General features: G+C 47.9%; 1 protein-coding gene across 2 annotated transcripts; it reads left to right on the forward strand.

Moving 5' to 3' along the window:
* The first annotated feature begins 13,165 nt into the window (after positions 1–13,165).
* Positions 13,166–23,588, forward strand: HLX (H2.0 like homeobox). 2 transcript variants are annotated; one of them, XM_082215846.1, is made up of 4 exons: positions 13,170–14,030; positions 16,631–16,810; positions 17,720–17,904; positions 22,628–23,588. In XM_082215846.1, exons 1-4 carry the CDS (start codon positions 13,502–13,504, stop codon positions 23,024–23,026), a joined length of 1,293 nt encoding a protein of 430 aa, XP_082071972.1. In that variant the 5' UTR covers positions 13,170–13,501; the 3' UTR covers positions 23,027–23,588. The 2 variants fall into 2 exon arrangements, with proteins under 2 accessions (XP_082071973.1, XP_082071972.1); XM_082215847.1 differs by lacking the exon at positions 16,631–16,810 and having other exon boundaries at positions 13,166–14,030.
* Positions 23,589–24,072: the final 484 nt, after the last annotated feature.

The following is a 24,072-nucleotide window of genomic DNA, read 5'->3' on the forward strand; positions in this document are numbered from 1 at the left end:
TACAGTAATGCACCAAACATTAAAAGCTTCCCTAAACAGGGCTGCCTTCAGATGTCTTCTAAAAGTCTGGTAGTTGTTGTTCTCTTTGACATCTGGTGGGAGGGCGGAGGGCGTTCCACAGGGCGAGTGCCGCTACTATAATATAATTATTACAATAATAATAATAATAATAATAATAATAATAATAATAATAATAATAAGGCTTTTTTCAGCCAGAACTCTCTAGTGGGCACCATTGCTGTTCTGGCATTTCTTTTTCTAGAAAAATAGCACTGATGGATACCCACGTACGACCAAGGTTCAAGGCTCACTGAGTGACCTTGGACACTGTAATACTCAGGTTAACCTACCTCACAGGGTTGTTGTTGTGGAGATTAACTGAGGAGGAGTGGGGAGAATCATGTAAGCCACCTTGAGCTCCTTGGGGCTATAAATGTGATAATAATGTGAACAGAGACAGGGTTCCCTGGCTTCCTGCTTCTATAATACTAGAATTCAGGATTACCCAAACGAATCAATCCAATGGAATTTGATTTGCAGAGAGCAGCCCTGCAGCCAGTGGGAAGCCAGTTTTAGCCCAGGGCTGGGTTTGAGGGCAGCGGCTGTCCAACAGGGCAGGCTTCTCTCTCATCTTGAAGTAGGTGAAGTAATGTACAGTGGTACCTCTGGTTACGTACTTAATTCATTCCGGAGGCCCGTTCTTAACCTGAAACTGTTCTTAACCTGAAGCATCACTTTAGCTAATGGGGCCTCCCACTGCCGCCACCGCCCGATTTCTGTTCTCATCCTGAGGTAAAGTTCTTAAACCGAGGTACTATTTCTGGGTTAGCGGAGTCTGTAACCTGAAGCGTATGTAACCTGAAGGGTATGTAACCTGGGGTACCATTGTATATTGCTAGCTCAAGAGCCCTCAGCGAGACCTGAAGCCCAGAGTCTAAAATTACCTGCCTGCACTGCCGTTTTCAGCAAACCACCGTTTCCAGTGAAGGTAAGAGCTGTTCAAAAGCGGAAGGATAGAGTAAGTGGGCTCTCTCTCCGCCTGGAAGCAGAAGTTGACCATCTGGCAGCCCAATCTGTAGTACATTTACGTAGCAGTTACATTCCAAGGCACCGTGCATTTAACTGAAGTTGCATATATTGGGAACACCATTGAAAAAGCCTGCAAAAACCTCCTTGCTCAGACTCCAACTCTCCACTGGCTTCAAAGGTCAGTGCAAAGGGAATGGGATTGCTAGATGCTGTTTTGCACCATTTTTGTTGTTTTTGCTGTCTTGGGGTGTGTCTGCCGTTTTTGCCCCTTTAAGTGCCACTTCCAGGTTTGAATAATGTGTGTGTGCACAGCTGTGCACATATTGGACGGGCATGAAATGGTTGTTGCCTGTATTGCAGATCCTGAAATAAGCAGGAAACTGGCTCTCATAAACACCAGCCAGCAAGAATGATGGGAGCTGTTGTTGCAGAGGCACCAATCCCCATCTGATCCAAATCAATGCCAGTGTTGTCCAGACCATTTTCCGATGGATGCGACAGGCCTTCTCATATGGCCTCATTGTTTCCATTTCCCTCACCTTGTTACACCAAGAGTGGCTAACTTGTGGTTCTCCAGATGTTGTTGGGACTCTAACTCCCATCAGACCCGGCCAGCCAATAGACAGGGATGATGGGAGCTGAAGTCTAACAACATCTGGAGAGCCACAAGTTAAATGCTCCTGGGCACTTGACTACACAGACCTCATGATGACACATTCAATGGATCTTAGTAACATAGTAACATGCCTTATTCTCAGTCAGGACTCTGGACACCTAACTCAGTATTGTCTACCCCGAATAGTAGAAGCTCTCCAGGGTTTCAGACTGAAGACATTCCCAGGGATGCTCTGCCCTTGAGCCATGACACTTCTTACAGTCCTATTGTGTTAAATTGGGCTCAACTGGCTCAAATCCAAGTATTTCCCCCTAGTTTGCCATGCCCATGTCATTATTCCTAATTAGCTGATAGGGTTATCAGTGCAAAACAACAAAATCTTAATTCAAATTAACTGGGGGTGAAATGCAGTTTTGGAAAATGGCCATTTTGAGATTATTTGAATTTTTGAACTCTGTTGAACTTATCTCCGAGTAAGCAGATTTAGAAATTGCTTTCAAATTATTTCACAAACAAAAGACTTATGTAGCCCTCTCTAATGCAGTGGGAAGTAAATCCCACTGAATCCTATGCAAGTTAAAGGTAAAGGGACCCCTGACCATTATAGGTCCAGTCGTGGCCGACTCTGGGGTTGCGGCGCTCATCTTGCTTTATTGGCCGAGGGAGCCAGCGTACAGCTTCTGGGTCATGTGGCCAGCATGAGTAAGCCGCTTCTGGCGAACCCGAGCAGCGCACGGAAATGCTGTTTACCTTCCCGCCAGAGCAGTATCTATTTATCTACTTGCACTTTGACGTCCTTTCGAACTGCTAGGTTGGCAGGAGCAGGGACTGAGCAACGGGAGCTCACCCCGTCGCGGGGATTCAAACCGCCCACCTTCTGATCGGCAAGCCCTAGGCGCTGTGGTTTAATCCACAGTGCCACCCGCATCCCTCCTATGCAAGTTAAGGGTGCGTAAAATTGAGGGTTTGTGGGTGCTCTGTGGTTAGACAGGGTAGGAAATAATGAGAAATTATTTGGTGGGATGAAGCCATTGCAGGGTAGAGTGCCAGGGTAAGATGGAGGCAGCTTGGCTTCAAATCCTTACTTATTGGAGAAGTGTGTAGCCTCTTTCCACCTACCTTTGCAGGGTTGTTGTGAGAACAAGAATGGCTACATGGCTAAACTCTGTTTCCATGGTCAGAGACAGTAATGCTTCTGAATATAATAATAATAATAATAATAATAATAATAATAATAATAATAATAATAATTTATACTCTGCCCATCTGGCTGGGCTTCCCCAGCCACTCTGGGCGGCTTCCAACAGAATATTAAAATGCAATAGTCTATTAAACATTAAAACCTTCCCTAAACAGGGCTGTCTTCAGATGTCTTCTAAATGTCTGGTAGCTGTTGTTCTCTTTGACATCTGGTGGGAGGGTGTTCCACAGGGCAAGTTCCACTATCGAGAAGGCCCTCTGCCTGGTTCCCTGTAACTTGGCTTCTCACAGTGAGGGAACCGCTAGAAGGCCCTCGGCACTGGACCTCAGTGTCCGGATAGAACGATGGGGGTGGAGACCCTCCTTCAGGTATATGAGTTTCTGGAAAGCATTGGGGCAGGAGGGAGGAGAAGGCTCTTGTGTTTGGTCCTCTGTGGTTTTCCCACAAGCATCACTGACACAGTCAGCCATTGGCCTGATCTAGCAGACAAGAGAGAGAGAGAGAGAGAGAGAGAGAGAGAGAGAGAGAGAGAGGAGCCATGCCCTTTAATAAAAGAAACATAGGAAGCTACCTTATACTGAGTCAGACCATTGGTTCATCTAGCTCCATATTGTCTACACTGACTGGCAGCAGCTCTCTTGGGTTGAAGCAGGGGTGTCTGCCTGCCAGCCATCCTTGCAGATGCCAGGAATTGAACCTGGGATCTTCTGCCTGCAAGACAGATGCTCTGTCACTGAGCTCCCAGCCCCTATTTCGACAATACTTGGTCTTCATGGCCCAGAAGGCAAAGTGAGCTCTAGGAAAGTAATACAGTGGTACCTTGGCTTACATACGCTTCAGGTTACAGACTCTGCTAACCCAGAAATAGTGCTTCAGGTTAAGAACTTTGCTTCAGGATGAGAACACAAATTGTGCTCCGGCGGCGCGGCGGCAGCAGGAGTTCCCATTAGCTAAAGTGGTGCTTCAGGTTAAGAACAGTTTCAGGTTAAGAACGGACCTCCGGAAGGAATTAAGTACTTAACGCGAGGTACCACTGTACAGTGATACCTTGGTACTCAAACACCTTGGTTCCCAAATGCCGAAAACCTGAAGTAAGTGTTCCAGTTTTTGAACGTTTTTCGGAAATCGAACGTCTGATGCACTTGTCGGCTATTGTTTCCGGGGCGCCTGCACCAATCAGAAGCTGTGCCTTTTCGAACATTTTGGAAGTCAAACAGACTTCCGGAATGGATTGAGTTTGATGCTTTTGTTTTTGCTATTTATTTTGCATTTTTATTTTTGAGGCTTTTTTGGTTAATTTGTTTTTGCAACTGTGTGGAACCCCGTTCAGCAACTGAATGATTGATTGATTGATTGACTGATTGTCAATCAATGAATGATTGTGTGACTGTGGAAATGGTCAAAAGCCCCCCATCCAAAGAATGACTATCATCAGTGCAGGTAAGAAAAAAAATCAATTTTAATTTTTATCATCTACAATACTGTCTTATTTATTTTATAGTACAGTACATTGATTATTGTTTTCATTTTATGGATCGATGGTCTTGTTAGATAGTAAAATTCATTTTAAATTGCTGTTTTAGGTATTGTTTTTAAAAGTCGGGAACTGATTAATCTGTTTTGCATTCCTTTCTATGGGGAAAGCGCACCTTGGTTTTGGAATGCTTTGGTTTTGGAACGGACTTGGTTTGAGAACCAAGGTACCAGTGTATAGCAAAACGATCCCGGGTCAATGCCTCGGGAATCCTGCTTCCAAACCATTAGAAACCCAAATTGCAGGATAAGGCTGCAGAGGTCCTTTCACTGAGCAGCGGCGAAAGAGGACAGCAAGGGGAAGGAAGGCCGAGGCGACCGCAAGAGCGTCACCAGGGGCTGACTGGGTCGGTTTCTGGAGGGTTTTGCAACGGAGATAAAAGCGCCGGAGGGTAATTACAAGAGCGTTTATTCTGGCCCCGTGGCCCAGCGTGGGCTGCCTGCAGCCACTTCAAAGAGGTGTTTTAAGCAGCAGTCAAAGCTCAGCAACCAAAAAGAACATCGCACTCCCTGATGCAACCATCCCGCTGCACGACACTGAAAACAGGAAATGCCCAGTATGATCGCATATATTTCACTTACGTTGCAGATTTTCAGCATCCGGCAAGAATGCCCGTGTGTCGCTTTGGCACCCAGGTCCTTTGCAGGCAAAGTTGCTTCGGAGGGTCCCCAACCAACTCCCTCCCCTGGGCTTCCGTACATTTCAGAGCCGCCAGGCAAACAGACGTCCATCGGGCTTTCCTAAGCAATGGAGGGAATTTCATCTGGTGCGCCTGGAAACACAGGAGCCCTTTTGGAAATGAAAGCTGGCAGCCGCTCACGTCTTGATCCTGTGCTCGAGGTACACCCTAATGATTGCAGGGGTTGCCCCAACCATTCTGGGCGACTTCCAGCAAAATACAGAAACACAATAAAACACCAAACATAAAAAGCTTCCTTATACAGGGCTGCCTTGCTATAGGATCCGGCTTTAAGCATGCTTTGGATTTCCTTATTGTGGGGCGGACGTGTGGCCTTGAGTCAAAGCGCTTGGACTTTAAATGATTTGTGGACTGAGCCAGCGCGATCCTAACCCTGTCTACTCATCAGAAGTAAGTCCTGCTAAATTCGGTGGGGCCCACTTCTAAGCAAGTGCGTTTTGAATGGCAGCCTTCATCGCCCTGACACTTTTAGGGTTGTGTTAGCACTTGAGGACGCCGGGAGCGCGATTAATTCAGGGATAGGGAGCCTCTGGCTCGGTAGATATTGCTGGACTCCAACTCCCATCAGCCCCAGTGAACTTGGCCAGCGGTCACGGATGATGGGAGCTGGAGTTCAGCATCATATTCAGAGTCCAGAATCCTCACCGCTGAATTAGAGGAGGCAGGAAGGTGACCTCTCTCCGCGTCTTTTCACTCCGCTCCAGTTCCCGCGGGGACGAAAATGCCATTAAAATCAGCGTGGCGCCCCTTTCTCCCAAGGATGAACATCTGAGATTAAGGTGTTTAATCGCCTTAAAAGAGTCATTGCGTGTTTTTTAAAGCCCCGCCAAGGACTGCGGTACCGATTTAGTCACCGGTTAGACTCCTTTTTACTTAGATCGTTTTATATCGGTTCATACGCGCACGAGCGCGTGTACGCGTGTATGTCTACGTGTACTTACACCTACAGAGAGACTCCAGCTCAGAGGAAAGAAATAGAGTCATGGGATGCCTTTGGGATGGGGGTCATCTATAAAAGGCAGCCGCAGGAAACGGCTAAACTGAAGGGGTAGGAGAGGAAGCGCAGGGGGGCTTTAAGGAAAGCCAGAGAAAGCGGGGAGGGCGACGTGTTGGAGCAACGCCAGGCCGCCTTCAGTTGGGGCAACAAAGCAACCAGCCAGACCAAAAATCAGCCACTTTGCCGTGGCGTGGCTGCCGCAACAAGCCGCAGGCTCTGCGCTGGGGCGAAACTCTCGTTTCTTTTGCAGGTGGGGGGTCTGGTGGGCATTTGTCCTCTCATCTTCACCAGCCTTTCTTTCCGACCATATTGGCTGCTGCTCATCGTTGCATTTCCTTCAGCGTTGGGTGCGCTGCGAAGGCCCACATTTGTTTGGAAACGCCGCACGAATTTTTGCAGGTTTTTTTTTAAGTTTACACAGGTGCAAGTCGACCGCCGTAGACTAAAGGACTTCTTTTTCTCTTTATGAAGATTAGACTGTGACCCAAGCCCGGTCACACGTGCATGTGACCTTGCACGTGTGAATTATTATTATTAGTAGCATTAGTATTAATTAAATTTGTATGCCGCCCTATACCCATAGGTCTCAGGGCGATTCACAACATAAAACCAGCCATTACTTTCTCCCAGTCCAAATTTAAACACTTGCTTCCGTGTAGACCTCTGTAGGCTTGCGCTCTTAGTAAGGCTGCAATCCTATTCATGGCTGCCTGCCTGTTTTCCCTCTCTCAAAACTATAATTCTCAGCACCCTTAACAAAACTACAGCTCCTGTGATATTTTTTTTCATATGTGGAGGGAATGTGCTTTAAATGCACCGCGTGCACGCAGCCCATAACTTGGAACGTAAGAACAGCCTGCAGGAAAGGCCAAAAGGAGGACACGAGCGCACCAGCAACCTCCCCACTTGTGATTCCCAGCAACGGGCATTCAGAGGCATATACGGTCAATCCCCTTTCAAGGCCATCCAAGTTGTGGCCCTTGCTACTTCTTGTGGCAGTACGTTCCATAGGTTAACCACGCGCTGTGTGACTTGGGGGGGAAAAGTATTTTCTGAACAGGGAGGTCTGCAGAGCCGAGATTGTGGCCGCAAGGCAGCTCAGGAGAACGGAGTCGTTCCCTGGCTGCAACCCCCTGCTTCTTCTGCTCCAGGAGAAAGAAGAGGGTAAGCAGGAAGCGGAGTGGCTTTGCAGAGCCCAGGTCATCTCCTGTTTTTGATAGGCTCCAAGGCGGCCTAAATGAGCGGATGCGCCTGCGAGATTGGGGGCCCAAAATAGAAGCGCCTTCAGTATTTTAGGATCCAGCAGAAATCCTTATTTCTTCCGGAGAGAGAGAGAGAGAGAGAAGAAAAGGAGAGGGTGGAGGGAGGGAGAAAAACACACACACTCCATAATGAGCCGGAGCGCTTCCCTTCTCGATATTTGTGCAACTTTATCTCGACCGGCAAGTTGCGGGGGTGACGCAAATCCGCCCGTGTGTATTACAACCACGAAAATAAATGCGAGGAAACCAATTCCCTTCTAGCAATGAAAACATAAATATACAGCTGCGACTTTTCCCTTTAATCTTCCCATCCGGGGGACTTCGCGAAAAGTCCCCGATGAACTCGGAGGGGAACTTAGCCCAGCCAGGCGGATGGGATGGAGAGCAGGAGGAGGCCTGGAGAGAGATTCGCAGGGGAGGGAAATAAATCCTGACTAACCCCCCACAGAGCGATTGCCACCCTTCTTTCTGCCATTGGTAAATCCAGCTCAAGACTGTTTTCACTGACTGGCAGCGGTTTCCCGGGGCTCCAAACGGGGGTCTCTCTCACTCTCTCAACCCTACGTGGAAATGCCATGTGAGCCATCGCTGCCCCCCCCCCAATTTATTTACCCGCTAGGAAAATTTATGTTCCAGCCCCGGTGACAGGCTGGATGCCCAAACCTGCAAACCGCGGGCTTTATTTGTCCATTTAATTGCATATCTTCCAAGGAGCTCAAAGCAAAGTCTCCTTGGAAGAAAATTCCCAGGTATAAAGAGACCTTTCCTCGCTGGAGGTATTTATGCATAGGCTAGAAGGCCATCCGTCAGGGATGCTGGTGTAGCTGCGTCCTGTACTGTAGATTCTGCGTAAATGGTCACTTCTGTCTATGTAATTAGATAGCCCCGCCCTCTTCTCAAATCTCACAGCCACCCTGTGAGGTGGGCTAGACTGAAAGATGGCTGGCAATGTCCCACTGTCACACAATCCGATTAAGGTCCATTTGCTCCAGCTTTCAGCTTCTAACAGCGGGCAGCCAAGAACGATCACAAGCAGACCCCGCAGGCGAGGACCAGTCGCTGTTATCTGTCTTCAGCATCTGGTATGTACAGGCAAACTTTATCTGCCCATGGAAGCTCTGTGGCTAGTAATAGTGGACGGACACATTGGCAGGCTAGTAGTAGTAGTAGTAGTAGTAAAGCTAAGGGTGCTTTCATCGACCACCTAACGTAGAGGTAAGCAGGGAATCCTTGGGCAGTGAGTTCCGCAAGTCAAGTCGTGAAGAAGCACTTCCTTTCCTAACAGGGCAACAATATTCCGGGTGAAAGCTGCTGCTCTTTTTCTCCGGGGAGAAGCGATTTCTGGGTGGTTGTGGGTCTTTCGGTGCTCTTTCGAAAATAACAATAACAGATGGCTCCCACCCCGCGAAGAATTCCCCCACCAGGGCCGCAGCTTTCCCTTCCCGCTCCATCCAAGGCGCGAGGAGGCGCAGCCCGAGGTCAGCCTTTTCATTGTAGCATATTTGGGAGAGTATTTCCTACAAGTTATTTTTAGATATCCTTAGGCATTTAAAAGTTGATCGAGCGGCTTCCCTTCTCCCCTCCCCCGCATCTTTCCGTTCCTTTATCCAAAATGTGCTCTGCCTCGCCCCCCCCCCCCAAGATTATCCAATACACACAAAATAGATTTGGGGTCGTCGGCAGATCGGCTCCCTTTTTAGCACGGCGGCGACTACAAAAGGGCGAAGGGAAAGGTTTCGTTGTGAAGGCCAGAGGCCCAGCTCCACCTCTGTGAGACTAGAACCTGGCACCTATATAATGTATTTCATATTATTTCGCACATTACCTCGGTGATTTTCCGAGGGAGCTTAAATTTGTCTGGGTGTTGTTGTTGGTTTTTTTACTCCTTCCAAACTGAACAGTAGTATCTATCCATGAGACACTGATTCGTGTAACTGACGAGCCAATTCGCCATCCCTGACCTTAAATCGATCTCGACTCACTTGCAACTTAGAACCGTAGGTCCCTGTCCAAACATGTTTACTTGAAAGTAAACCTTCCCTGATGTTCCTGTTCCTTAACTGAACCGATTTAGAAAGGAGGCTCCAGGCTGCGCTCTTAATACAACCATATGCAGGGAAGCGGAGTCCCGTTGAAACGAAAGCGAATGGCTATCATTTTGCTTTTTAAGAGTGTTTTTTTTTTTAAAAAAAAAACATTTCTGCTAGAACAGGAATAGAGAGCCTGCGACCCTCCAGATATTGTTGGACTACGATTCCCATCCTCCCTGACCGCTGACCTTGAATGAGGCTGATGGGAGTTGGAGTCCATAAAGATCTGGAGTGACTCCGATTCCCAATTCCTGGTCCAGAATGGGAATTCTGGGGATGCGAGCAATCCTCCAGAATTTGTCCAACCTCTGCCTTTTTCATCCTCTTCACCGAATTGAGAAAAGGCCTGTTTTTGCTATTCGAAATCCACCCACCCAGAACTTAATTGGGCTTTTGTAATTGTTTTCGTTTTCAGTAAATCAATAAATGGGACTTTCATCCCCCTCACTCAGTGGCAATTCTTCCACTAGCTGTCATGGAAAAGGGTTGCAGCCACGCAAGCCGGTCCTCATCCAGGTGAAACCGAAGTCCCTGGGCCATGATCCAAAGAAATAAATCGCTTTTGATTTCAGGGGGAAAGTCCTTTAGTCACATACGCGGTTGAAACCAGCGGAATCCCAACTTTGAAACGGACGGCTTCCCTTAATTTTTAGAGGCGGGGATCGTTACACTGAAGCAATTCCAATTATCTTCGGTGGCATTTACTCTCAAGTAAAGATACTCAGGGTTAGGAGCTCCTTCATACCAAAACACTAATTCTTGGGAAGCAAACCACTGGGATTTACGTTTAGAATTCCCCGAAAACCCGCCTCCTTTATTGTAACAGGGATTTGGATAGGGGTGCTATTTATTAAAATAAATCCTCAATGTTTGTGTAGGAACTTTGCAAGGTGAAGTTTTGCAACTCCTCTCTGTGTGAATAATGTGGTTCCCCCCCCCCCTGAAAGAATTGGTTTTCTCTTTCACTCATGGCCTTACATTATTGATATTTGGGCTGTGATCCTAACTACGCTAGCTTGATAACTGGAGGAGTTCCGTCGAAATTGAGCAACCATCCCTAGGTTCCAGTCGCTAAATAGGTCTGGTGATCAAGTCGCCGATCATATCCATGATCCTCAAGAAGTGTTGATTCTTCTCCTTTGGATGCAGGCGCCCTCCCGTATTCTTCAGAGGACTGCCTGCTGTGTCAGTTTCAGCCTAATTATATTCATCTTATATTAATAGAAAACCACAATTGCAATTGATCAGAAGTTAGAAGCTGCAGTGATTAAATACTAGGCGTCCAAGAACGCAAAACATTTTTCTCTTCTAGATGCTGAGAGGCCGCACCTCCCTCCCGAAGCACAATCGTGTGCCATTATGATTGAACAGCACTCATTATCGTGCACAAATCTATATATTAATCCGCGCATAATTTTGATTCTTGCAGCAAAGGAAAAACAGCTCCCCAAGAGCTAAATGGCACTTGCTCCCTGAGAAGTCTGCACGCGATAGCAAGCGGTTGTTATCCCCCTCCCCGAAAGATGTATGGACACGTCGGTTTTATCCAGCAGGGGAAAGGTACCTCGAAAGGTTTGAATCAGCTAAACTTCGTCCTGTTCAGAAGGATGGAAAGATGTTAAACCTAAAGAGACCTCAGCTTCATCCAGGTGCGGGGCGGATACTAAGGGAAATTAACAGGCTGCAGAAAAAGGTGACAAGTCGGAGAAAAACGGAGCGGCTTTTGGCACAACCGACTCTGCAGTTTTGCCAGGTGAAATGTTAAAATCTAAGCATGAGATTCATGAAATACTTTTAACGCTGCGATATGTCTTCCCGGCACTTGATATTCAAAATAGCACGCCGAAAGATGCGCGTATTCTCTCGCAGCCATGTCCAGAGAAACACTCTTTTACTCCTGCGTTAGTTAACAGCCCTTTGAATCGAGGATTGTGAGGCTTCCATTCAACAACTCTCTCTCTCTGTGTGTGTGTATCTGCGTGTGCGCACGCGCGCGCGTATTTTCAAAAGAGCTGCACACAGCCCAGCCAGCCATGGCTAAGGCCATTTAAGCCCCCTTGACGTCAGTGGGAAAATGACGCGCAGGTAGCACACCCTCTCCCGTGGAAATCAGTGCCTCATTCCATGCAAAACTTGTGTGACTGGTTTTTTTTTGTTTTTTTGTTTTTGTTTTTGAGTCTCTGCCTGCTCAGTGAAAACTCTTGCCATTTCCTCAACATTCAACCATTTAAAAATAAATTGACTGCCCGAATGCAAATATCTTTAAATAACCTCAACTTTATCCTCAGCGCATTACAAGAAGCCCTTCTGAAGTTAATGGCACTACTTCTGCTTCGACTATGGCTGTCAGTATACAGAAAAGATAGATTAAATGCTTACGTTATCAAGTAAATGTCAGCTCCTGTCTCTGTTTAAACCATATGCACAATTTACAGTGCAATCCTAGGCACGTCTACTCGGAAGTAAGTCCCATTGTGCTCACTGAGATTCACTGCCAGGAAAGTGTAAATAGGATCGCAGCCTTATGAAGTGTATGGATGCCTATTGGTTTTGTGGAAAGACAGACTTAACTGATGATAGATTTTAAAACGTAATTTTAAAATAACAAGCAACCTTTTAATAGGATTCTCATTCACTTGAGCGAAGCGCCCTCTTCTAGTATTTCTGTTTAAGCCCAGACTTTTTTTTTTCAAAATGGGATTATTTCGTCTTAACTAGTTGCTGGATCTGCAGGAAGCATACTGTATACCTTTGACTTCGGCGTTTATTTATTTTTAAATAGGATACCAGACATTTAAAGTTCATCACTTTGAGGATCCACTGACTTAAACGGGAGAGTTAAGCACTGAAAATTAAGCACCATTTAAACATTCCCATTGAACTCAGTGGAATAGAATTTTGGATGATCTGGTAGAATATTGCGAATTCGACTGACGTGGTTGTCCTAGGCATCCTATCGGAAATAATCTCTACTGAACCCCATGGGACTCACGTCTGACTAAACATACATAGGATGCACATTTACATTTTTATTACATACAAATCAAAGGTCAACTATCTGGGCTGATATTTTTTGTTTGTAGCGCATTCTGAAGCAAAGGTTCGTATTGTTTGCGCTACCGCTCTCTCTTTTGGCGAGGTTTACTCTTTCTTCCCAATCCGCAAAATTTTAGACTGAATTAGAGAAGGAGACGCCCTTTCCATTAAATTATAGAGATCGAAAATCTGTGGCAGCGCCTGATACTGCTGGACTCTGACTCCCAGCAGCCCCCACCCCAAAGGTCCAGGATGGTGAGAATCGTGGTCCAGCTCCCCCCCCCCGCTAACGAGGCCTCCTCGCTCCCTCTTCCTCTTTGAAAGCGGCGTTGGGAGGAATGCGAATTGACTCCGGATTGTTCACCGCCTCCAGGAAACGGGAAGAAAGGCAGGGCAGCCCTGCGTCGGACCTCTTTGCGCCTCGTCCTTTGACAGGGTGCAGCAAAGAAGGGCCATTACAGGCTGTTGAGCCAGAATCTTCCCCCTTCTCCTTGGCGCAGACAGAAGCAGCGGGCATCCCTGGCTCTGCCTCCTCCTTGGCGCGCAGGAGGCGTGGCTCGCCGCGGCCCCGCCCCTTCGTCCTCCCTCGGCTACACCTCCGCTCCTCCGATTGGTCGCCGGCCGCCCAATCCGCTGTGCCAGGAGAAGTATTTGCTCTTTTGACGCCGCGTTCGAAGGAGGGAAAACAGAAAAGAAAAAAAAAAAACCTGTGTTCGGGGGGAGGCGCGGCTTGGCGGAGCGAGGTGGGCGGGCGGCTCCTTTTCCTTGTCTCCGCGTTCCCCTCCTCCTCCTCCTCGAGAGGGGAGTTTCTCCCCCGCGCCTAGTTGTTGTTATTTGGTTTGACGCGCCTGTCTTTCCCCGCCGGCTCGCCTCGCACAGCGCTGCCTGTCCCCGCTCGGCTCCCCCAGCGATGCGCGCAGGCCGAGAGGCACTCAGTGGGCGCTGACGATCTTCCTTCGACGGCCGCTGAACTTTTCCTCCAGCGGCAGCAGCAACAGCAGCCGGGCGTGGAGGGCACTCCCTGGGCCCGGGCAGGATGTACACGGCCGGCCTGGCGCCCTTCTACGCCTCCAACTTCAGCCTGTGGTCGGCGGCTTACTGCGCCCCGTCGGGGCCCGGCTGCTTCCCGCTGGATCCGTCGGGGCTCAAGAAACCTTCCTTCTGCATCGCGGACATTCTGCACGCCGCCGCCGCCGCCAGCGCCGCCGGGGAGGCGTCGTCGGTGGACGGGCTGCCCGGAGCGCCCGCGCTGGCCGCGCACCTGGGGGCCGTGCATGCCCACTCGCAGTTCCACGCCGCGGCCTCCCCGCTCCGGCCCACGCCCCTGGTGGCCCCCGACGGGGCCGTCGCCTTCCCCGCCCGCCTGTCGCCTCTCTCCGCTGCTTTCCACCACCCTCACCCGCAGCAGCAGCAGCACCGTTCTCCCGGAGGAGGCAGGGGCCCCAGCCACCAGACTCATCCCGGCTCGGCGCCCGCGCCCTCCAGCAAAGACTTGAAGTTTGGGATTGACCGCATTTTATCCGCCGAGTTTGACCCGAAACTCAAGGAAAGCAACACGCTGAGAGGTAGAGAGAAAGCCGAGGGTTTATTTTGATTTATTTTTTAAATCCCCACCCTCTTCCCCATCGCCACCCCATTGGTGAATTTAAGGAGTCCTGCTTTTGAAGCAGGAAAGGGGGTTTGTGCGGATTGACAGGGAACCCTCATTCATTCCAATGGACGCTGAGCGCAATTTCGCCGTCGATCGTGCTCATAGCTGTATCGATCTCGCGCGTGTGTCTGTATCTGTATATAAAAATGCATGACTCTATGGATAATTAAATAAGGAGGCAGTGAGACAGATAGGCAAGCCCCTCCGATTTCGGAGTTTGATTCCTGGAATTATATGTATGGAAATATTAAATGATAGCTATGTCCATAATTTAAAAGATTCGTGCCTTAGAAGAATGACAGCCCGGCACAGCTGTCAACTTTTCCCTTTTCTTGCGAGGAATCCTATTCGGAATAAGGGAATTTCCCTTTAAAAAGGGGGGAAAGTTGACAGCTATGCAGCCTGGTTCAGCTCCTGGCATTTCAGGGCCCCTGGAGAAGGGCTGTGGTGGGTACTCTAGCCAGGAAGGCGAGCGTTATTTCGTCCCTGCCCTTCATGTGGGTCCCCCCGGGGGGGGCATCTGAGTTGACCACGGTGGGCTGTGTTGCCCTTTGGTCTGATCCGCTTGGGCGCTTCTAATGTTCTCAGGAGAAAGGGTATTCTGGCGGCCTTCACCAGTTCGTGGATAGGTAGGTGCAACCCCGAGTAGTTGCGCTGGGTGAAACGTAAGTTTCATCGCGTAATCGACGTGCTCTTCGGGTGGGGAAGGAACCCAGCGCCTTCATATTTGTGCTGCTTGTTGCTCAACGGAGCGCACAGTTGAGCAATCGGCTTGCCTAAAAGTTTCAGAAAGCAGCAGCAGCAGCAGCAACAAACAGAGGCCGCCAGCCTTCCCATTCCGGCACGTATTTACTTGGAAGTACGGTAAGTTTCTTAGATTTCGACATTGCAGTTGAAAGCATGCTTAAGCTCACTTTCTTTTGAAACCAGGGCGACTAAATCATCGACGTATTTCTTTTGTCCCATCCCCAAACAACCTCAATCTTGATTGATCTTTGGGGTAGTGGGGTCTGGGCGAGAGAGAAAATGACCTTGGGGGCATATTCACCCCAAAGACTGCCAACTCTAGCATGGAGGCCTGGTGCACTGGATGAAAATAATATCCCATGTCAGTCAGGGCTAAATATTCCCATTGATGCGAACAAGTAGGATCTGTACCCAAGGTGGTTTCACTTCTCCATTTGGTAAATGGGTCGTCAACGCTTGGATTCCGAGGGTGACTCACAGACAGACCTCTTCCCTTCCAGTGGGATTTTTGAGAGCCCCCCCCCAAGTCATTATTGTTGTTGCTGTTGTTATTATTCTCTCTCGGAACCGTGCCAGATCCACTCCATAGCTGAGGCAGATCGCTTGGATCAAAACTCAGTGGGCCCCAAATCCTCCTCTACCCGCTTGGCTAAAAAATAAAAACCCCTTGACCCCAACAGAACTTCTCTGCCAAGTCAATGCGTTCGCCATTCCCTTCGGACATAAATCCAAGAGTGTCGGGTTAAAAGTGTGCCGGATCACGAGCGGGAGCTCAATCCAGACGTGTTAGTGAAACTAATAATTACAGAGAGCGAACGCAGCTTTTTAACAGGGGCGCTGAAAGAAAGGCGTGCGTTTTCACGGTAAAGCGCCTCTATACCCCAATAATGTTGGCTTGGAGATTCTGCTCTGATCCGCCAATCCCCTTTGCTTCTTCCTTGCTCTTTCTCCCAACACCTTCTGCCCTGGACTTGCGAAATAGGAGGATCGCTCAAACCACCCCGAGCCAAAGAGCTTAATTGGGGGAAGTTAATTTTCCCATTTATTGCCATCAAACCTGCCCTGGTAACACAGGGTTAGTTCTCTGGGTTACTTCTCGACTTCAGTCTGGAGTCCCCCCGCAGGAAAAAAGTTGGGGATTGCAACCCATCCTAAGCAAAACCACAACAACCCGCCACCCGCATCTTGAACCTAAGAAGGTTTACCCGGGAGGATAGTCCCATTGCTTTCACCCGGACGGGGGGTGGGGAGGGCTCGCTTCCAAGTCAAAAATAAAATTAAATATCTGTAACACCGTGGTTGGGTGTGAGTGGAAGAGGCAGCTTCAAGGCTCCGAGCCCCCGCACACATTTACTCGGGAGTAAAACCATTGAACGGAACGGTGCTCCTTCTGGGTGTAATTAGCAGCCTAGCCACCGTCCAACAACGTCGTGCAAAAACCCACCGTTTTCCCCGTCTGCCTAGATAAGGGTAAGCCGCGCTCCCGGCAGGGTAGGACTTGGGGGGGGTAGAAGTGGAGCCCCCCTCTCAGCAAATGAGCAGGAGGCTCCCCAAGAAAAGCAGGATTGGCTCCCCGTATTTCCAAGTGAGGGAAGCAAAAGGCACGACCGGGCGGGGGATCCCAAAGAAGGGCCTAATTCTGCCCAGAATAAGACCTAATTCTGCCCAGAGTCTAACCCTGGCTGCGAGGGGCTTCAGGGAACGTGCGCCTTTTCTCTCTCCTTGCCTTCTTCTGTAACCGAGCTCTCCTTGTTCCTGTGCCCGCAGATTTGACTTCCTTATTAACCACCAGCCGCCCATCTGGGGTTCATCTCCCCGCCTTACAGCCTCCGGCCGGCCAGTTCTTCGCGTCTCTAGAGCCCATTAACGAGACCTCCGCGGTCCTGGGGCCTTTAAACACAACCCCAAGGAATTCCGTGCAGCACCAGTTTCAAGACACTTTTCCAGGTACAGACGCACCCTTCTTTTAAACCCGCACCCAGCGCGCACGGGGCGACCCCCTTCTGCCCCAAGCCATCCTTTCGCTCTGCTCTCCGGCGATCGCATCCCCAGGAACGCGCGCGGTTTACTTGGGAGTAAGGGCCGTGGGAGTCAATGGGACTTACGGCCAAGCAGAAGGCTCGATTAGGCGCCAGATCCTAACAACCGCGCCGTCCAAGCGCGCGTTCTTTAGGATCGCGGTAAAGGCGCCATTGCGAGTTTTCGGTGGTGATGGTGGCGGCGGGCTGTGAGTGCCCAGCTCCTAACCGTGTGTGTAGGAACGGTGTGGTAAGAGAGAGAGCCTTGAGGATTGAGAGGGGGTGCTTGCGAGAATTTGCCCCCCCGCCTTGCCTAAAAACAATCCTAAAAGGCTATTCATACTTGGAAGAAAAGTTCCCATGGGATCCACGGGCTGCTTACACTGCAAAGAGAAGTAGGTGCTGTTTGGAAAGTCATGAGTTTACAGGTAGCTCACCTTCAGGAAGAATCGGGGAATGGGAGGGGGTATATGGGGGCATGAGCTTCAATAGACCTGATCTCCAACACTAACGGTGCCTAAAAGTAAAATAAAGGTGGAACTCTTGTGTGGGGTGAACTCATAAAGTGGGGTGGGAGGGTGGGATGAGTGCTTTGAAATAAATCGAGAGTACCCGTTAAGTGTTATTTTGCATATTGTTAGGATTTTTCCTAAGAGACCCATGGGTCTTTTATTAGTGCCCGAATCCTGAAGGTGTTGTGCTACCAGTGCGCCCCACTGAACGCGCTTCGCCCTTTGCTTCTTCGGCGCCTTGGCCTCTCATTCAACCTCTCTCTCTCTCCTTTCCTCTATTCCTCCCTCCCTCCTTCCTTCCTTGGTGCCTTCCTTCTACCCTGCAGGGCCCTACGCCGTGCTCACCAAAGACACGCTGCCTCAGACCTACAAGCGGAAGCGCTCGTGGTCCCGAGCGGTTTTCTCCAATCTCCAAAGGAAAGGCTTGGAGAAGCGCTTCGAAATCCAGAAGTACGTCACCAAGCCGGACAGAAAGCAGCTGGCAGCCATGCTGGGACTCACGGACGCGCAGGTAAGCGCTTGCGCGGGGCGCGGATCCCTGGTTCGACGCGCCAGGGAAACAGAAAACGGGCATAAGGTTAGGATCGGGTTAACTTAACAATCAGTGAAATGTAGTATCAGTAAAAGTCTGGATGAGAGGACATTTCCCCTTTATTTCAAGAGGGCAGGCCTTTAATCATCATCATCATCATCTTTATGATGTTTTACAAATTCCAGAGAAGTAGGGGTGACACACACACACACGAGTCTTACGCCACTTTAAAAACTTTTTGATTGTGGTATAAGCTCTGTTCTCTAGTGAAATAAAGGGAAACCTCGTCCCCTAAGGCTGCAATCCAGGGCATGTTTAGGATTTCCCTGCGAAGCGTGCGCTCGATCCTGTGCGTATTTACTCCAAGAGAAGTTCCTCTGAATCGCTAAGCCTTACATCTTTCTTTGCCGAGTTTGTTTGCGTTTGCTTCCGCGTAAACCAAAGCGGAGGTTTCTTCCCCTCCCACCATTGCAATCTTGAGAGCTAGCCCCCTTTGAGTCCAGCCGCACAGTTGGTGGGGAAATCAGCAAAGGATCGGGCTGCGCGCGTTTGGGACGGCGGGGATTAGACAACCGTGGGCAGGCGGAGAGAAGAGAGCCATTGAGATACTTGCGCTCCCCACCCCCCTCGCCTCGGGCTTAATTTGTAAAGTATTGCAGCGTTAATATGAGGTATCTTCACATTGCTTGGTGCTTAGTAATGCAGTAAATACATGTCGATTTGCTGAAGCGAGCAAAGGGGGGGAAAGGGACCAGAAGTTCACTGGAAGATTTATGTCAGTTACACCCGGAGTGTTTGTTTTGGCTGAGAGTGGGAAAAGCCAGCGAGGAAGGACGAAATTGGCTGCGAAGGGAGATGAGGATTGGGGGCTTCGACTGTGAAGTGCAGCTCTGGTAGGAAACGCGACTAAAGAAGCGGGGAGGCCGTGTGATATTTCGGCCTTGTGAAGTGCTGCTTTGGAGGCAAGGTGCTGACCGTTAGACAAGGTCGAGGTGTTTCTGGTGGGGGTGAAAAAACACGAATGCTGCTCGTGGGTGCAAAATTTTGCAAGCCAAGCACCTTTCTCCTCGAGAGACCAGCCTCTCCCCCCCCCCTGGAATGAGCTGTGGAACAGTCCAGCAGGACTCATAGATATCCTCAAGGGATTTTTCAAAGTACTTTTCCAGCCCCTTATTTCATTGTAAAGGAAAATATTCTATAGGAGGAATTATATCCCTTGCACACAGAGAATATTTCCCCTTGGCAATAGAACCTGAGTGGTGTAATAACATCTAAGGCTATATGTTTGTGGTGTGTGTTTTTCAGAGTCTAGGGAAATATATTGGAACATATTTCTTCCTGAATACACACAGAATGTTAAGGTGTGCTGAGGAACGTTTATTTATTCATTCATTTCTTTTACATCCCGGCTTTTTCTCTAAGGAGTTGAAGGTGGATTGCATAGTAATAATAATAATAAATAATAAATTTTTATTTATACCCCGCCCTCCCTAGTCAGGGCTGGGCTCAGGGCGGCCAACACCAAACATGAATTACAATAAAACGTAACAGGAAAAAACCCAACAAACAAACAAACAAACAAACAAGCAGTTAATTAAAATACAGCTTAAAATGCAGCCTCATTTTAGTAGTAGCCCATAAATCAAGACCATAAAGGGAGGAAACATCAGATATTCACCCGAGCCAGCTATCCATGCTGGTCCTACATGGGCCAGCAAAAAAGCCAAGGGAAAATTTGTATACCAAATCCCATATAAGGGGTCAGAGTAAGTCTAAGCCAAAGGCCAGGCGGAACAGATGTCAAATCCTGCAGGGCCCTAGTCTCTTGTGACAGAGCATTCCACCACGTCGGGACCAGTGTTGAAAAGGCCCTGGCCCTAGTTGAAACCAATCTAACTTCCTTGAGGCTTCGGACCTCCAATGTGTTGTTATTTATGGACCATAAGGTCCTCCGCAGTGTATACCAGGAGAGGTGGTCCTGTGGGTACAAGGGTCCATAGTTCTTATTTAATCCTCACAACAACCCTGCGGGATAGGTTAGGCTGAGAGCGAGCGATAGGCCCAAGGTCACCCAGTGAGTTTAAGGGCTGAGTGGAGATTTGAAACCTGGACACACTAACCATTGTACCACATGTACTATTTTCATTCTTGTTAACATAATTGTATGCTGTACCCTGCCTTTAAAAAGGATCAGGTTACCAGTGGGTCCCAATCCAATTAAAGTGGGTCCCAATCCAATTAAAGTTAATTTTCAGAAGCAACCAATCAATACTTTTGAGTAAAGATATACAGGATTATGCTTCAGGGTGCACCAAAAGTAAAGGGATAAATTAGGTTACAACCCCAGTTACCTGAAAGTAAGCCCCATTGAATTCAATAGGCTTTACTTCTGAGTAGACATGGTTAGGATTAAGCTCATGACTATATTTTGTGGGATGAGGGGGCATATAGGTATAATAAAGAATACACTATGGCTGCAGTGCTGTGCATGTCCTACCGAACATCAGAGTTTTGGCTTTCTATACAGTGGGGCCCAATCCAATGCCGGATTAGACTTCACCATGTTGAAAACTGCATAATTGTGACCACTGAACTTGAGAAAGGCAGTCACCTATAGCTGCTAAATCTGTATCTACCAAATAAATACATTAATTAAATATAAATAAATCAATATTATGTAACCTCTTGCACCTAAGAGAACAAGCACAAATAAAGGAGACATCTAGGACATGATCCAACCAAAATCATGCACACTCCAGCCCCACTGATTTCAGTGGGAGAGTTCATATATGTTTACCAGTGTGATCATATGCACATTGGCTCAGAAGCCCCATTCACTCCAATGGGACTCACTCCCAGGAAAGTGTGTATGGGATTGTAGCATAAATTTCTCCTGGTTGAAAGCAGTGGGGTTTGATAGAGCTTGTCTTGGTCTGTGCCCTTGGTTTTTATAAGGACAATCCTACTGTCAGTTGGGAAAGACACACATACATGAAGAAGTGCAGCCCCAAATCGTAGGTGTTAACATATTTCCGTTCAAGTAGCATTTGCCTATGGAATATTAGAGATCAGCCACAAAGCCAGCAACATTGATTTCAAAGTGCAGCTGGTCTGCTGTTGCCTTGCCACCCAATCTAGTCTGGCAGCAGTGAATCTGGGACTCCAGTAGAAAATTGGCAATAATTTATGCTAACCCTTATGCGAGCTTGCAAAGCTGAGCACTGTACTGTAGAGCCTGCTAAACAACTAAATATCAGTAATGAAAATACTTTTAGCTAAAGAAGAGAGAGAGGGGCATGGGATTGGAGGGAGCGGGGGAATAAGGGACTGTGCTGTTCTATTGTGACAATGTGGAAGGCTTAATAAGCTATACAGTAGACACATTGATTTCAAAAGATCACTTCCTCAATGATATTTGCCTGGATAATGCAGAGATAGCAACTGCCATCCACATAATATACATTGAGTTGTTTATTCAACATTTAGATCTATTCCAAGTACATCCATTGAAATCAGCTCACTTAGGCCCATTAATCCCAGTGAGTTTGCTCTGAGTATATCTGAGTTGAATGCAAGCTCCTTCGTTCCAGCAGACTGGCTTTCTTTTACCTTTCCTTTTTAATTGAAGTGTTTCCATTCAATATACTCAACCCCAAGAGAGAACTACAAAGGACTCCGATGGCAGAGAAGAAAAACCTCAATGGGGATTTTGTGGCTAGTTTTGTGGCCAGGAAAACACCTCTTCTAGATTAATACAGGAATCCTAGACATATTATCATTTGAGTGCAGGTCCCATCGATTTCAACAGAATACCCAAGTGGGCTTAGGGAGGAGATTAATAAGTAAAGAGTAAACATCTTTGGACTGCAATTGTATGTGTATTGCCTAGCAGTTCCACTGAAATCTTTAGGGCTTACTTCTGAGTAAACAGTAGGATTGGCACTGCTACCCACCCACTATGGAAAAACAATTCTAGGTTTTGCTATAGCCTCTCTATGCTGTATTTTAAACAATATGTTCAATTTTCATGAGAGCCTATGATGAAAAATCAAGATGACAACTGCATTTACGGTCGTTTGTTTCCTTTATTTCTTTTTTTTTTACATTTAAGGTAATTATTTTAAAAGATCGAAATAAGAGAGGCCAGAGCAATAATAAGTCTTTGCCTTTTGAACATACTTCCTATCTTCTCTAATTCATTTTTGTTCGAAAATTGGAAACGAGTGGTTTTCTTATTAAATTCAGATCTGCTCATTTCTGCTTAAGCTTGGGCTTGTGGGCTGCTCTTTCCCAGATCTACTCAGCACAATGGGATCAAGTGCCCATGATCCCTGTGATGGCAAAAATTATTGGAGTAGGGAACAGAGGGGGTACTATAATACAGCTAAGTTGTGGACGGAGAAAATATTTTCTCTACGCTCATAAAACCTTCTAATAAAAAATAAAGGAAAACTCACACAATATTTCACATGTGTGCAGAATTGAACCCTGAAATTTATTTATTTTCCTATGCCCATGAAGACTAGAATGTTTTACTCTTTTAAAACATGAATTCCTTATTTTTATATCTCTGGGCCAGGGGTACAAGAATATGGGCTGGGGGTTAGTGGTGCCCTGGACCTTGGGAGAGGGAGAATTGCAGTCTGGCCTCAGGTCCCCCATCTGATGCCCTGTGTGTCTCTGCTCTGTGGTTCACTTGCAGGTGAAAGTCTGGTTCCAGAACAGGCGCATGAAGTGGAGGCACTCCAAGGAGGCGCAGGCGCAGAAGGACAAAGAGAAGGAGCCAGAAGAGAAGCCAGCAGGGGGCGCTGCGCCGACAGTCGAGGGAGAGGTGGAGCGCAGCCCTAGCCGCTCAGAAGGCGAGAGCGAAAGCAGCGAGGCCGAATCCCTGGATCTGGAGCCCGGCAGCGACGCGGAACGGACTGAGGCGGGGGCCGACACCGAGCAGGCCCTGCAACGGCACAGCCCCGAGCTGCAACACCCGGCCGGATCGGAGACTGCAGTTCACCCTGAGTCGCCTTTGGCTCCCACAGGCCTGGACCAAGGCAGAGAACCTCTAAGGCGCCTGGAGCCGCCTTTTTGCCTACGGGACTCCCCATGACTGCCTCTCAGAGAACCAGCTATCTGTTTGGGAAGCTGCCAAAAGCCGAGTGATCGCCCCGCTTGGGAAATAGTAGCACCCCCTAACTGCAGGTGGGTGTGGGGTACAATAACCCCTAGGAAATATGTTATTTTTTTATGAGGTAAACTACCTCTGAACTGCCAGATTTGGGGTACTAACCTCTGCTGCAGGTGGGAAGACCAGAGGTTTCTCGAACTACGTAGGGCATCAACCCACAGCAGTGAGTGAGCTGTGGGGAGAGGGCAGTCTGGCTCAGCCTCAGGATCTAATAGGAAGGAAACTCACAGAAGTAGCTCAGGGGAGACCTTTCCCATCTTTGCTGGCAGAGGAGCCTTCCCAGGTCCAGGAAATCACAGAGACCATGTCTTCTTCTTTGTCCTTTTCTAACTCCCCCACCTGCCTCCCCTCATTCACAATGTGAAGTATTTCACCAACCCCAAGCCCTTGCCAAAATGTGTTGCTTTGTGTAATCTGGCCAAGAAATACTGCACTGAAAAGAAAAAGAACAGAAAAGTAGACTGTAAATAAATTGTTTGTTTAATTTGTGATGTCTGGTTTTGTTACTAGATAGAACAGCCTAGTTGGGTTGATCCACAACTGGGACACAATTAAGACCTTTAGAGGCTCCACATTATCTTCTGTACCATGAAAATAAATAAAAACAGTATTAAAAAAGAGAGGTTTTGGTACCCTGATATATATCTAATTCAAAATATAAACAAAAATAAACCATAAAATAAAATTTTATTTTCCAAAATGAAACAAAACCTGCAGCAAGATGGAAAATAACGTTTATTTTTATATTCTTCCACTTTATTTATATTTGAAAAAAATCCTACTTTTTTCTAATTGCAAAGTCTTTGATCAGATCCTCAGATCAGAACTAATTTTACGTAATGCATCTGCTTCTATACTTAGTAGAGCTAAGGCATCCATCCTGCCCTATTGGCATAGTTCTGTTGTGATTTTTAATATACTTCAACTGAGAAAATGAACGCTCAGCTGTGCAATTTGTGACTATTAAT

This window comes from Podarcis vaucheri (assembly GCF_965113315.1).
Source record: "Podarcis vaucheri genome assembly, chromosome: 3".
NCBI lineage: Eukaryota > Metazoa > Chordata > Lepidosauria > Squamata > Lacertidae > Podarcis > Podarcis vaucheri.